General features: G+C 43.5%; 1 protein-coding gene across 1 annotated transcript; it reads left to right on the forward strand.

The window, feature by feature from the left end:
- The first annotated feature begins 753 nt into the window (after positions 1-753).
- On the forward strand, positions 754-12,775 carry FMC1 (formation of mitochondrial complex V assembly factor 1 homolog). Its single transcript, XM_056523699.1, has 2 exons — positions 754-914; positions 12,480-12,775. The coding sequence occupies exons 1-2, from the start codon at positions 783-785 to the stop codon at positions 12,681-12,683; spliced, it is 336 nt and encodes a 111-aa protein (XP_056379674.1). The 5' UTR covers positions 754-782; the 3' UTR covers positions 12,684-12,775.
- Positions 12,776-13,031: the final 256 nt, after the last annotated feature.

The raw sequence follows: 13,031 nt of genomic DNA on the forward strand, positions 1-13,031 counted from the left end.
ATATATATCACACATATAGCTCTGCTGTATATATATCACACACATATAGCTCTGCTGTATATATCACACACATAGCTCTGCTGTATATATATATCACACACACATAGCTCTGCTGTATATATATATATCACATATAGCTCTGCTGTATATATATCACACACATAGCTCTGCTGTATATATATATCACACACACATATAGCTCTGCTGTATATATATATCACACACACATAGCTCTGCTGTATATATATATCACACACATAGCTCTGCTGTATATATATCACACACATAGCTCTGCTGTATATATATATCACACACACACACACATAGCTCTGCTGTATATATATCACACATATAGCTCTGCTGTATATATATCACACATATAGCTCTGCTGTATATATATCACACATATAGCTCTGCTGTATATATATCACACACACATAGCTCTGCTGTATATATATCACACATATAGCTCTGCTGTATATATATCACACACATAGCTCTGCTGTATATATATCACACATATAGCTCTGCTGTATATATATCACACACATAGCCCTGCTGTATATATATATATCACACACACATAGCTCTGCTGTATATATATCACACATATAGCCCTGCTGTGTGTGTATATATATATATATATATATATATATATATATATATGTATATTATTGTGTATGAAAAGCCCCGCCCAGATCACATGACTGATCACATGGTGGTGACATCACCAAAGGTCCTTTAACCCTCTAGGTTCCAGGCTGTGCTGTGTGGATGCAGACATGGCCGCCCTAGGTCGTCCCTTACACACGTTCCGCAGCCTTCTGCGAGAACTGCGGCTGACGTACGGCGCGGAGCTTTACAGGAAGACGGCGGCCTGCGCTTTTATTCGGGAACAATTCAGAAGGAATCAGGTAATGTGATCTATATATATCTAGGAAGGTTAGAGGTCATGTAAACAGATCCGTACTGTTGCAAAACTACAACTCTCAGCATGCCCGGACAGCCGAAGGCTGTCCGGGGATGCTGAGAGTTGTAGTTTTGCAACAGCTGTAGACACACTGGTTGCAAAATACTGAGCTTAACCCTTTAAGGACCCAGCCTATTTTCACTTTAAGGACCCGGCAATTTTTGCACATCTGACCACTGTCACTTTAAGCATTAATAACTCTGGAATGCTTTTACTTTTCATTCTGATTCCGAGATAAATTTTTCGTGACATATTCTACTTTATGTTAGTGGTAAATTTTCGTCAATACTTGCATCATTTCTTGGTGAAAAATTCCAACATTTTATGAAAAATTTTAAAATTTTGCTTTTTTTTTTACTTTGAAGCTCTCTGCTTATAAAGAAGTTATGAATATTCCAAATAAATGATATATTGATTCACATACACAATATGTTTACTTTATATTTGCATCATAACGTTGACATGTTTTTACTTTTGGAAGACACCAGAGGGCTTCAAAGTTCAGCAGCAATTTGCCAATTTTTCCCAAAATTTTCAAAATCGGACATTTTTCAGGGACCAGTTCAGGTTTGAAGTGGATTTGAAGGGTCTTCATATTAGAAATACCCCATAAATGACCCCATTATAAAAACTGCACCCCTCAAAGTATTCAAAATGACATTCAGTCAGTGTGTTAACCCTTTAGGTGTTTCACAGGAATAGAAGCAAAGTGAAGTAGAATATTCAAAATCTTCAGTTTATGAGTTTTTACATGGGGTAAAAGGAGAGAAATCGCCCCCCAAATTTTGTAACCCAATTTCTCTCGAGTAAGGAAATACCTCATATGTGGATGTAAAGTGCTCTGTGGGTGCACTACAGGGCTCAGAAGGGAAGGAGCGGCAATAGGATTTTGGAGAGTGAGTTTTTCTGAAATGGTTTTTGGGGGGCATGTCACATTTAGGAAGCCCCTATAGTGCACATGGCACACTAATTTGGAAACTACATTCCTCAAGGCACGTAACAAGGGGTCCAGTGAGCCCTAACACCCCACAGGTGTTTGACGACTTTTCGGTAAAGCTGGATGTGCAAATGATTATTTTTTTTTTTTTTCACTAAAATGCTGGTTTTCAACCAAATTTAACTTTTTTGCAAGGGGTAGAAAATGCCCCCCAAAATTTGTAACCCCATTTCTTCTGAGTATTGAAATACTGTGTGGATGTCAAGTGCACTGCGGGCGCACTACAATGCTCAGAAGAGAAGGAGTCACATTTGGCTTTTGGAAAGCAAATTTTGCTGAAATAGTTTTTGGGGGGCATGTCACATTTAGGAAGACCCTATGGTGCCAGAACAGCAAAAAAAAAAAAAAAAAAAAAAAAAAACACAAGGCATGACATTTTGGAAACTACACCCCACAAGGCATGTAACAAGGGGTACAGTGAGCCTTAACATCCCCCCAGGTGTTTGACAAATTTCCGCTAAAGTTGGGCATGAAAATGAAAAATTAGATTTTTTTTTTCACTAAAATGCTGGTGTTACCCCAAATTTTACGTTTTTACAAGGGATAATAGGAGAAAAAAGTCTCAAATTTGTAACCCCACTTCTGATTATGGAAATACCCCATATGTGGATGTAAAGTGCTCTACTACAAGCTCAGAAGGGAAGGAGCTCCATTGGGCTTTTGGAGAGGGAGAATTTGGTTGGGGGCCATGTTCATTTACAACCCCCCCCCCCCCACATGTGACCCTATTTTGGAAACTACACCCCCCACAGAATTTGGGGCGTTTGACAGATCTTTGGAACAGTGGGCTGTGCAAATGAAGTGGGGTGTAAATGCTGACTGCACCCCTATTACATTACATGAGGGGTGTAGTTTCCAAAATGGGGTCACATGTGGGGGGGTCCATTGTTCTGGCACTATGGGGGCTTTGTAAACACACATGGCCTTCAATTTCGGATATACCCTCTCTCCAAAAGTCCAATGGCGCTCCTTCTCTTCTGAGCATTGTAGTTCAGACACCTGTGGAATGTTAAGGCTCGCTATATCCCTTGTTACGTTCCGTGAGGGGTGCAGTTTCCAAAATGGGGTAACATGTGGGTATTTATTTTTTTGTGTTTCTGGCAGAACCGCCGTAAAATCATCCACCCCTGTGCAAATCACCAATTTAGCCCTCAAATGTACATAGTGCGCTCTCACTCCTGAGTCTTGTTGTGCACCCGCAGAGCATTTTATGCCCACATATGGGGTATTTCCATACTCAGGAGAAATTGTGTTACAAATTTTGGGGGTCTTTTTTTTTCCCTTTTACCTGCTTGTGAAAATTAAAAGTATGGGGCAACACCAGCATGTTAGGCTGCTTTCACACTATAAAAATTAATCCGTAATGAACGTCCCTCATAAAAATCTTGAAAATCGGCCGTTAGAGAATCCCATTATAGTCTATGGGATTTTTCTAATAGCAGTTTTAACCCGTTATTTTGTGACGGGCGAATGAACGGAAGAAATAGTGCATGCACTATTTCTCCCGCTACTATCACCCATCACAAAATAACGGCTGTTATTAATAACAGGCATTAACGGGTAGTGTTTTTATAGTACATTCACACGGTGGGGGTTTACAGCGAATTTCCCACTGGGAGTTTGAGCTGCGGCGGAAAATTTGCCACAGCGGAAAACCCACTGTAAACCCCCGCCCGTGTGACTGTACCCTGTACATTCACATGGGAGGGAACAAACCTCCAGCTGTTGCAAAAGTACAACTCTCAGCATGCCCTTTGGCTGTCCATGCATGCTGGGAGCTGTAGTTATGCAACAGCTGGAGGCCTACTACTACTGAAAAATTGAACAACAACCATAAATATACATATATTATGAATATTTTCCATTCCTCTAGTCCTTTTGATCTAGTGACTATGTACACTTATTTATTTATTTATTTATTTATTCTCTGGCTTACCCTAGCACTATATATATCAGAGGCTATAGGTCTGTTAGATCTTAGGTCTGGAGACATTAAAATATGCCATCTAAAGCTGCTATCTAAAGTGCTTCTTAAGTGTGACATCAAGAATTATACCAGAATTGAACCAGAAGGGAACAAAGGGAACTAATATACAAAGGGAACATTATAACTACAAAAGTAAGTCACTCTTTTTCAGAAAAAAAAACAAAAAACAAACATGCACTCACTTATTACTTACATCATTGCGATACATTTTCTCTTATATCCCCCACCGATTTCTCCAGTGGACTCTATATACATCTGTCCATGCCTGCTTCCCTCACCTATGTATTGCTCGCATGCACTGCTCACCATCATAAACCACCCAAAGTCACCTCATTCCATGGTACAGCACAGAAGTCGCTCCATCACTTCACCCAGCCCAGTCCAGCTCTCCCTCTTTTTTCTTCTGCTTTTAGCTGCTGGGGACATTGCTCCTAACCCTGGCCCACCTTTCAGGAATATTTGCTCTACACTACCTGCCTCTTGCGGAACCACTAAGAACTTTAACTGCGCTCTTCTAAACTCTCGATCTGTGTGCAATAAGCTCACCCAGATTCATGACTTATTTCTCACTAATTCTCTTAATCTGCTGGCTCTCACAGAAACATGGATACAACCTTCTGACACTGCTTCTCTCGCTGCTTTATCTTATGGTGACCTTCACTTTTCCCATACCCCTAGATCTGACACCAGGCATGGTGGAGGAGTTGGGGTGCTTCTAGCCCAACAATGCACTTTTCAAGTCATCCCCCCCCCCCCCATTACCCTCACTCACATTTCCCTCCTTTGAGGTCCACACCCTCAGGCTCTTCCGCCCATTGTCTCTCAGAGTGGCGGTCATCTATCGTCCTCCTGGTTCTCCCCAAATGTTCCTGGATCACTTTGCCACCTGGCTCCCTCACTTTCTTTCCTCAGAAACGCCTACACTCATCATGGGTGATTTTAATATCCACATTGATACCCCAATCTCCTCTTCTGCCTCTCGGCTTCTGTCTCTAACCTCCTCCTTTGCCCTTTCACAGCTTACTGACTCTCCCACACACAAGGGTGGGAATACACTGGACTTGATCTTCTCTAGACTTTGCTCTGTCTCTAAATTCACTAATTCTACTTTTCAGCTCTCTGACCACAACCTTCTCTCTTTCTCTATCAGTAACTCCTATCCCCTTCCAGACACTCCAACCTTGTACACTTACAGAAACCTGCGTGCCATAAACACCAGTCAATTTATACACATTCTAGAATCTTCACTATCACCAATCTCTTCTCTCTCCTGCCCTAATCTAGCAGCCAAACATTACCATGACACCCTAAAGTCTACCCTGGATCAAATGGCACCCTCTAAAACACGAATCTCCCGACACAGACGGCAGCAACCCTAGCACACGCTAACAAACCGCTTTCTCAGGTGATGCTCTAGGTGTGCTGAACGTCTGTGGAGGAAAACTAAGACCTCTTCAGACTATCTGCACTATAAGTTCATGCTTAAATCCTATTACTCCGCTCTTCATCTCGCAAAACAAACACGTTCAACTCTCTCCTTCGGCCTAAAGTACAGACCCCAATCACTGATCTCTGTGCTGAAGACCTGGCCAAATACTTCACAACTAAAAATCAATGACATTCGTGATGAAATCGTCTCTCAGTCCCCTAAAAGTTCTGATCCAATTCCCAGCCACGTCTCCTCTTCATCACTCTGTTTTTGAGCCTGTAATGGAGGATCAGGTTTCCAGGCTCCTCTCCTCCGCCCGCCCCACTACCTGCTCTAGTGACCCCATGCCTTCACATCTCATCCAGTCTCTGTCTCCTGCTATCAGCTGTCACCTAACTAAAATCTTTAACCTCTCCCTCTCTTTTGGGGTCTTTCCCTCCTCCTTCAAACACTCTATCATAACCCCACTATTGAAAAAAACATCTCTGGACCCGTCCTGTGCAGCCAACTATCGACCCGTCTCAAATCTCCCCTTTATCTCCAAACTCCTGGAACGCTTGGTCTACTCCCGCCTTATCCGCTATCTCTCCGAGAACTCTCTCCTTGACCCCTTACAGTCTGGTTTCCGCTCCCTTCTCTCCACAGAAACGGCCCTAACCAAAGTCACTAAAGATCTTCTGACGGCCAAATCAAATGGCAATTTCTCTTTACTGATTCTCTTGGACCTGTCTGCGGCTTTTGACACTGTGGATCACCAACTCCTCCTCAGTAGTCTCCGCTCCATCGGTCTCAAGGACTCTGCTCTCGCCCTGTTTTCCTCCTATCTCTCTGGCCGCTTCTTTAGCGTCTCGTTTTCTGGCTCAACTTCTCCTCTTCCCCTTGCTGTCGGGGTTCACTCTACACATCCTCCATTGGAAAAATAATCAGTAGATTTGGTTTCCAGTACCACCTCTACGCTGATGACACCCAACTCTATACCTCCTCCGCCAACATCACCCCTGCACTCCTGCAGAATACCAGTGACTTTCTCTCTGCCGTCTCAGACATCATGTCCTCTTTATATCTGAAACTAAATCTTTATAAAACAGAACTTCTTGTCTTTTCTCCATCAACTGATACTGTACCTAACCCTGACATTTCCATCTCGGTATGTGGTACTACCATAACTCCCAGGCTCGCTGTCTTGGAGTTATACTTGACTCTAATCTGTCTTTCACTCCCCATATTCAGTCTCTTTCACGTTCTTGTCACCTGCATCTCAAAAACATTTCAAGAATCCGCCCGTTTCTCACTACTGAAACTGCTAAAACTCTCATTATTGCTTTGATTCACTCCCGCCTCGACTACTGTAACTCTTTACTAATAGGCCTTCCTTTCTCCAAACTCTCTCCTATCCAGTCCATCCTTAATGCCGCAGCCAGACTCATCTTGTTCTCCAGCCGCTACACCGTCGCCTCCTCCCTGTGCCAGTCACTACACTGGTTACCAATTCAGTCCAGAATACAGTACAAAATCCTCAGTCTCACACACAAAGCTCTCCTCCCTACATCTCCTCTCTCATCTCTGTCTACCATCCTACACGTTCTCTCCGATCTGCTAATGATCTCACACTAACATCTTCTATAATCCGAACTTCTCACTCCCGTCTCCAAGACTTCACTCGTGCTGCACCGGTTCTCTGGAATGCTATCCCTCAATCCCTCAGACTCAACAACAACATCCATAGTTTCAAACGTGGCCTAAAAACACATCTCTTCAGACAGGCCTATAACATTCTCTAATTGGCCTCAACATATCCCCAACATATCCCCAACATATCCCCAACATATCCCCAACATAACATATCCTCAATATATCCCCACACTTCTTGTTTGAATAGTTATTGTGTAACTTATGTCTCATACTTGTCTTTGTTTGTACCCCATAATTGTAAGCGCTGCAGAATCTGTAGGCGCTATATAAATAAATAAATTAAATACTACATCGCCCAGCATTCCCTTTGGCTGTTTGTGCATGCTGGGAGTTGCAGTTATGCATTAACTGGGGGCACACTTTTTCATAGAAAAAAAGTGCCTCCAGCTGTTGCATAACTACAAGCCCCAGCATGAACAAACAGCCAAAGGGCATGCTGGGAGTTGTAGTTTTGCCACCAGCTGTTGCAAAACTACAACTCCCAGCATGCCCTTTGGCTGTGCATGCTGGAAATTGTTGCTTAGCAACAGCAGGAGGCGAACAATTCGCTGCTGTCACTGAGGACGCTGTTCTCGCCCGGGGCCCTCCGCCGCCGACTCCAGGGACCCCCCTGCGATGGACAGGTAAGGGACCCCTGACTTGCCCAATCACCTCCCAGCAGGCTCGGTGATTGATCGGTCGTCCGGACGACCGATCACGCGATCATGAAGTGGCACCCATGCCACCTCACTCATGCTGGTAAAGGGTGATAGGTGGCATCTCGGACACCACCTATCACCCTTTTTTTCCGGGTCACCTGAGACCCGATTGACTCGGATCGCCAACATTGGGGGGTCTCAGCAACCCCCCCCCCCCCCCAGGAGTTTGCACGCGGTGCCTGCTGACTAGACAGATGACTTTGACTTGACTGACTTGTGACTAACAAGACTGTGACTGTGGTTACTTGCAGGTTTGTAGCTTTTAGCTGCAGACTGGACTTGAGGCCTCCTATAACTCTGGACACACACTTAGGCGCGACATGACTGGACCTCAGCAAAGACAAAGAGAGTGTGCAGAGGCTCCACCCAGGGCTTATATGGGGGAGGCTCTGGTGGGATCCCATTGGTCACCCCTAAGTCACCTGGTCACTGATACCTCCTGGGCAACAATCACATGACAAATCACATGGTAAACAGTCTTAAATGTATAACACTCTTGCATATATAACATAGGGATGATATACAATTACAATAAACAGATGCAGGAGGGGGGCCCAGGGGACACTGCAGGAGGCTGCCTGACAGGGCAGCAAGGGTACGGGGTAACACCTCCCATACTGGGCCACCTCATTACAAAGTGGTAGAGAGGTAGGCTGGTGAGCCGTCACAACCCAATGTTTCGGACAGAATGGCTTCTTCCGGGGTGTTCTTTTCTACTCCAGAGGAAGTTCTTTTCTTTTTGAATTTCTTTATTATCTGCCCACAGTGTGCTCTGCTGACACCTCTGTCCATTTTAGGAACTGTCCAGAATAGGATACATTTGCTATTGGGATTTGCTCCTGCTCTGGACAGTTCCTAAAATGGACAGAGGTGTCAGCAGAGAGCTCTGTGGTCAGACAGGAAAGAAGTTTCATTATGGAGTTTTTGTGTTTTCTCCTCGCCTTCTAAGAGACCAGTTGTACTTTGTGAGGACATCACTCATTATACCATAAAATGTACAGCAAAACAAAAATAATTATTACTTGTGTGGGGAAATTAAAAAGAAAACCACAATTTAAGAACTTTTGGAAGGTTTCGTTTTAAGGCTGCATTCACACTTCATTTTTACATTACGGGTGCTGGATCCGGCTGGGGGAGGGGCAAACCGGGCGCTCCCGTACCCCAGCCCAGGACCAGCGCTGAAATCCATTTACTTTAAGGAGCCGACTGGACTCAAATGGTGATTCCGGTCGGCTCATTTTTGACTCGTATCCGGTTTTGTGACCGGACCTAAAACGTAGTATACTATGGTTTTAGGTCCAGTCAGGAAATCGCATATGGGTCAAAAATGAGCCGACCGGAATCACCCAACCCGTGTGCCTCCAGCTGTTGCAAAACTATAACTACCAGCATGCACTGATAGACTGTGCATGCTGGGAGTTGTAGTTTTGCAACAGCTGGAGTCCCCCCCCCCCTGTGAATGTACAGGGTACATTCACATGGGCAGGGCTTACAATGAGTATCAGGGTGCAAGTTTGCGATGCAGCAAATTTTGCGCGGCAGCTCAAACTCGCAGCAGTAAACTCGCTGTAACCCCCCGCCCATGTGACTGTACCCTAAAAACACTACACTACACTAACACAAAATAAAATAAAAAGTAAAAAACACTACATATACACATACCCCTACACAGCCCCCCTCCCCAATAAAAATGAAAAACGTCTGGTACGCCACTGTTTCCAAAATGGAGCCTCCAGCTGTTGCAAAACAACAACTCCCTGTATTGCTGGACAGCCGTTGACTGTACAAGCATGCTGGGAGCTTTGCAACAGCTGGAGGCACCCTGTTTGGGAATCACTGGTGTAGAATACCCCTATGTCCACCCCTATGCAAATCCCTAATTCAGGCCTCAAATGCACATGGCGCTCTCACTTTGGAGCCCTGTCGTATTTCAAGGCAACAGTTTAGGGTCACATATGGGGTATCGCCGTACTCGGGAGAAATTGCCTAACAAATTTTGGGGGCTTTTTCTCCTTTCACCCCTTATGAAAAGGTGAAGTTTGGGTCTACACCAGCATGTTAGTGTAAAAAAATAAATTGTTTACACTAACATGCTGGTGTTGCCCTATACTTTTCATTTTGACAAGAGGTAAAAGGGGAAAAAAGCCCCCCAAAATTTGTAAACCAATTTCTCCCGACTACGGAGATACCCCATATGTGGGCGCAAAGTGCTCTGGAGGCGCACAACAAGGCCCAGAAGGGAGAGTGCACCATGTACATTTGAGGTGATTTGCACAGGGGTGGCTGATTGTTACAGCGGTTTTGACAAACGCAAAAAAAAAAAACCACATGTGACCCCATTTTGGAAACTACACCCCTCACGGAATGTAATGAGGGGTGCAGTGAGAATTTACACCCCACAGGTGTCTGACAGATCTTTGGAACAGTGGGCTGTGCAAATTAAAAATTTCGTACAGCCCACTGTTCCAAAGATCTGACAGACACCAGTGGGGGGTAAATGCTCACTGTACCCCTTTTTACGTTCCTCAAGGGGTCTAGTTTCCAAAATGGTATGCCATGTGTTTTTTTTTTGCTGTTCTGGACCCATAGGGGCTTCCTAAATGTGACATGCCCCCCGAGCAAAATTTGCTCTCAAAAAGCCAAATATGACTCCTTCTCTTCTGAGCATTTTAGTTCGCCCGTAGTGCACTTAAGGTCAACTTATAGGGTACCTCCATACTCAGAAGAGATGGGGTTTCAAATTTTGGGGGGTATTTTGTGCTATTAACCCTTGCAAAAATGTGAAATTTGGGGGGAAACACACATTTTAGTGAAATTTTATTTTATTTTTTTACATATGCAAAAGTCGTGAAACACCTGTGGGGTATTAAGGCTCACTTAACTCCTTGTTACATTCCTCAAGGGGTCTTGTTTCCAAAATAGTATGCCATGTGTTTGTTTTTTTTGTGTTTGCTGTTCTGGCACCATAGGGGCTTCCTAAATGCAACATGCCCCCCAAAACCCATTTCAGAAAAACGTACTCTCCAAAATCCCCTTGTCGCTTCTTCCCTTCTGAGCCCTCTACTGCGCCCGCCGAACACTTTACATAGACATATGAGGTATGTGCTTACTCGAGAGAAATTGGGCTACAAAAATAAGTATACATTTTCTCCTTTTACCCCTTGTAAAAATTCAAAAATTGGGTCTACAAGAACATGCGAGTGTAAAAAATGAAGATTGTGAATTTTCTCCTTCACTTTCCTGCTATTCCTGAGAAACACCTAAAGGGTTAAAAGGCTGACCGAATATCATTTTTGAATACTTTGGGGGGTGCAGTTTTTATAATGGGGTCATTTGTGGGGTATTTCTAAGATGAAGACCCTTCAAATCCACTTCAAACCTGAACTGGTCCCTGAAAAATAGTGAGTTTGGAAATTTTGTGAAAAATTGGAAAATTGCTGCTGAACTTTGAAGCCCTCTGGTGTCTTCCAAAAGTAAAAACTCATCAATTTTATGATGAAAATATAAAGTAGACATATTGTATATGTGAATAAAAAAATATATATATTTTGAATATCCATTTTCCTTACAAGCAGAAAGCTTCAAAGTAAGAAAAATGCTAAATTTTCAAATTTTTCATAAAATTTGGGGATTTTTCACCAAGAAAGGATGCAAGTTACCAAAAATTTTTACCACTATGTTAAAGTAGAATATGTCACGAAAAAACAATCTCTGAATCAGAATGATAACTAAAAGCATTCCAGAGTTATTAATGTTTAAACTGACAGTGGTCAGATGTTCAAAAAATGGCCGGGTCCTAAGGTGTAAAATGGCTGGGTCCTTAAGGGGTTAAACAAAAGTATGTTTTACATCCCCCTATTTTGACCCCTTTCACTGTCTCGGGGTGTATGAAGGCTCATTTATTGCGTCATGATCTGTAGTTTTTATTGGTACCACTTTTGTGTATATGTGACCCATGCTGAATTTAGACAGATTTGACTGACTAGACTTAACCCCTTGTGTAGCTTACCAGGCTTTGACATTCTCCTGTCACTTGGTTGGTGGAAGCGTGACTGCGTGACTAGGCCTTGGGTCTCCTCAGGACACCAGACACTCTCAGGTCTTGACTGTTCCTCAGCATGCTCCTAAATTGAAACTAACTAGCTCCTCCCAATTATATAAGGGAGCAATTTGGAGGGGTCCCATAGGTCACCATACAAGTCACCTGGTCACTGACACCTTCCTTGGTTACAGGACTTGTTTACAACATTTAAAGGCGTAAGAACATTATAAAGACAAGCTCCTACATAACATAAGGCACTTGTTAACCATTTAAGATACACATAATGAGGGTGGACTCAGGGGTCACTGAAATGGAGTCTGCCACACAGGACAGAAAGGGTCCAGGAGTTCGACTCCTGTACTGGGCCACCACAAGTGTTTTAAAACTCTATCCCAGATCTTCGTGTGGCTAAATGTGTTGAAGATATTTTACCCAAAAATAGCAATAAATGTTGCAGACATAATGGCCAGGTGCTGTTCATATGTTTGTGCAATGTTTTCCAAACAGTGTGCCTCCAGCTGTTTCAAAACTACAACTCCCAGCACGGCATGGTGGGAGTTGTAGTTTTGAAACAGCTGCAGGCATACTCTTTGGAAAACAGTGGGTTAGTGGGTGATGTCCATTGCAAGTGTTGGTGCTTAATGGATGCAATATGTCTCTACAGGTAACCAGTGAAAAGCTGTGCTTAGCCCAACAGGAACTGCACTTCCAAGCCTCCACGTACTTGTGTCTTCTTCAAAGCGTCAGAAACCATCTTATCTTCCATGAAGAATATCACGGCAAAGGGGAACGTTCTACTGAAGAAGCGGCTGCTCTTGTGGGTCTTAAGGTTCCACAGCAACCTGGAGGAAAGGGCTGGGAGAGGTGAACGGCTGTTATCCAGGAACTGTCTCAAATCCTAAAATCTAGTCACATTGTTATTGTTGTTTTGAATAAAAATATATCTTGTTCACATTTAAATTTTTAGTTGTGTTTTTTTTTTTCTGTACGGTTTGCCGGTATTTCTAAATAAAAATTCTATACTCTACCCTCAGGTCAGTGCCGTTCCAATGTCCCCCTCAGGGCCTGCTGCAACCAGTCACTGACAACACTGGTCACACGTCATACATGCAGGTAGAGACCCCTGAGAGCATGGTTGGGTTTTGTTTTTTTATGTTGTATTTTTTTGTTGCGGGAATTGGGATGTGGGGAAGCAGGATGATGTCGGCCTATAATC

This window comes from Hyla sarda, chromosome 6 (genome assembly GCF_029499605.1).
Source record: "Hyla sarda isolate aHylSar1 chromosome 6, aHylSar1.hap1, whole genome shotgun sequence".
Taxonomy (NCBI): Eukaryota; Metazoa; Chordata; class Amphibia; order Anura; family Hylidae; genus Hyla; species Hyla sarda.

Excerpts from the sequence above, each read along its gene's own strand:
- FMC1 (XM_056523699.1), top strand. The coding sequence starts at position 783 with ATGGCCGCCCTAGGTCGTCCCTTACACACGTTCCGCAGCCTTCTGCGA. Across the intron at positions 915-12,479 it reads AACAATTCAGAAGGAATCAG|GTAACCAGTGAAAAGCTGTG; the intron begins GTAATGTGATCT and ends ATGTCTCTACAG.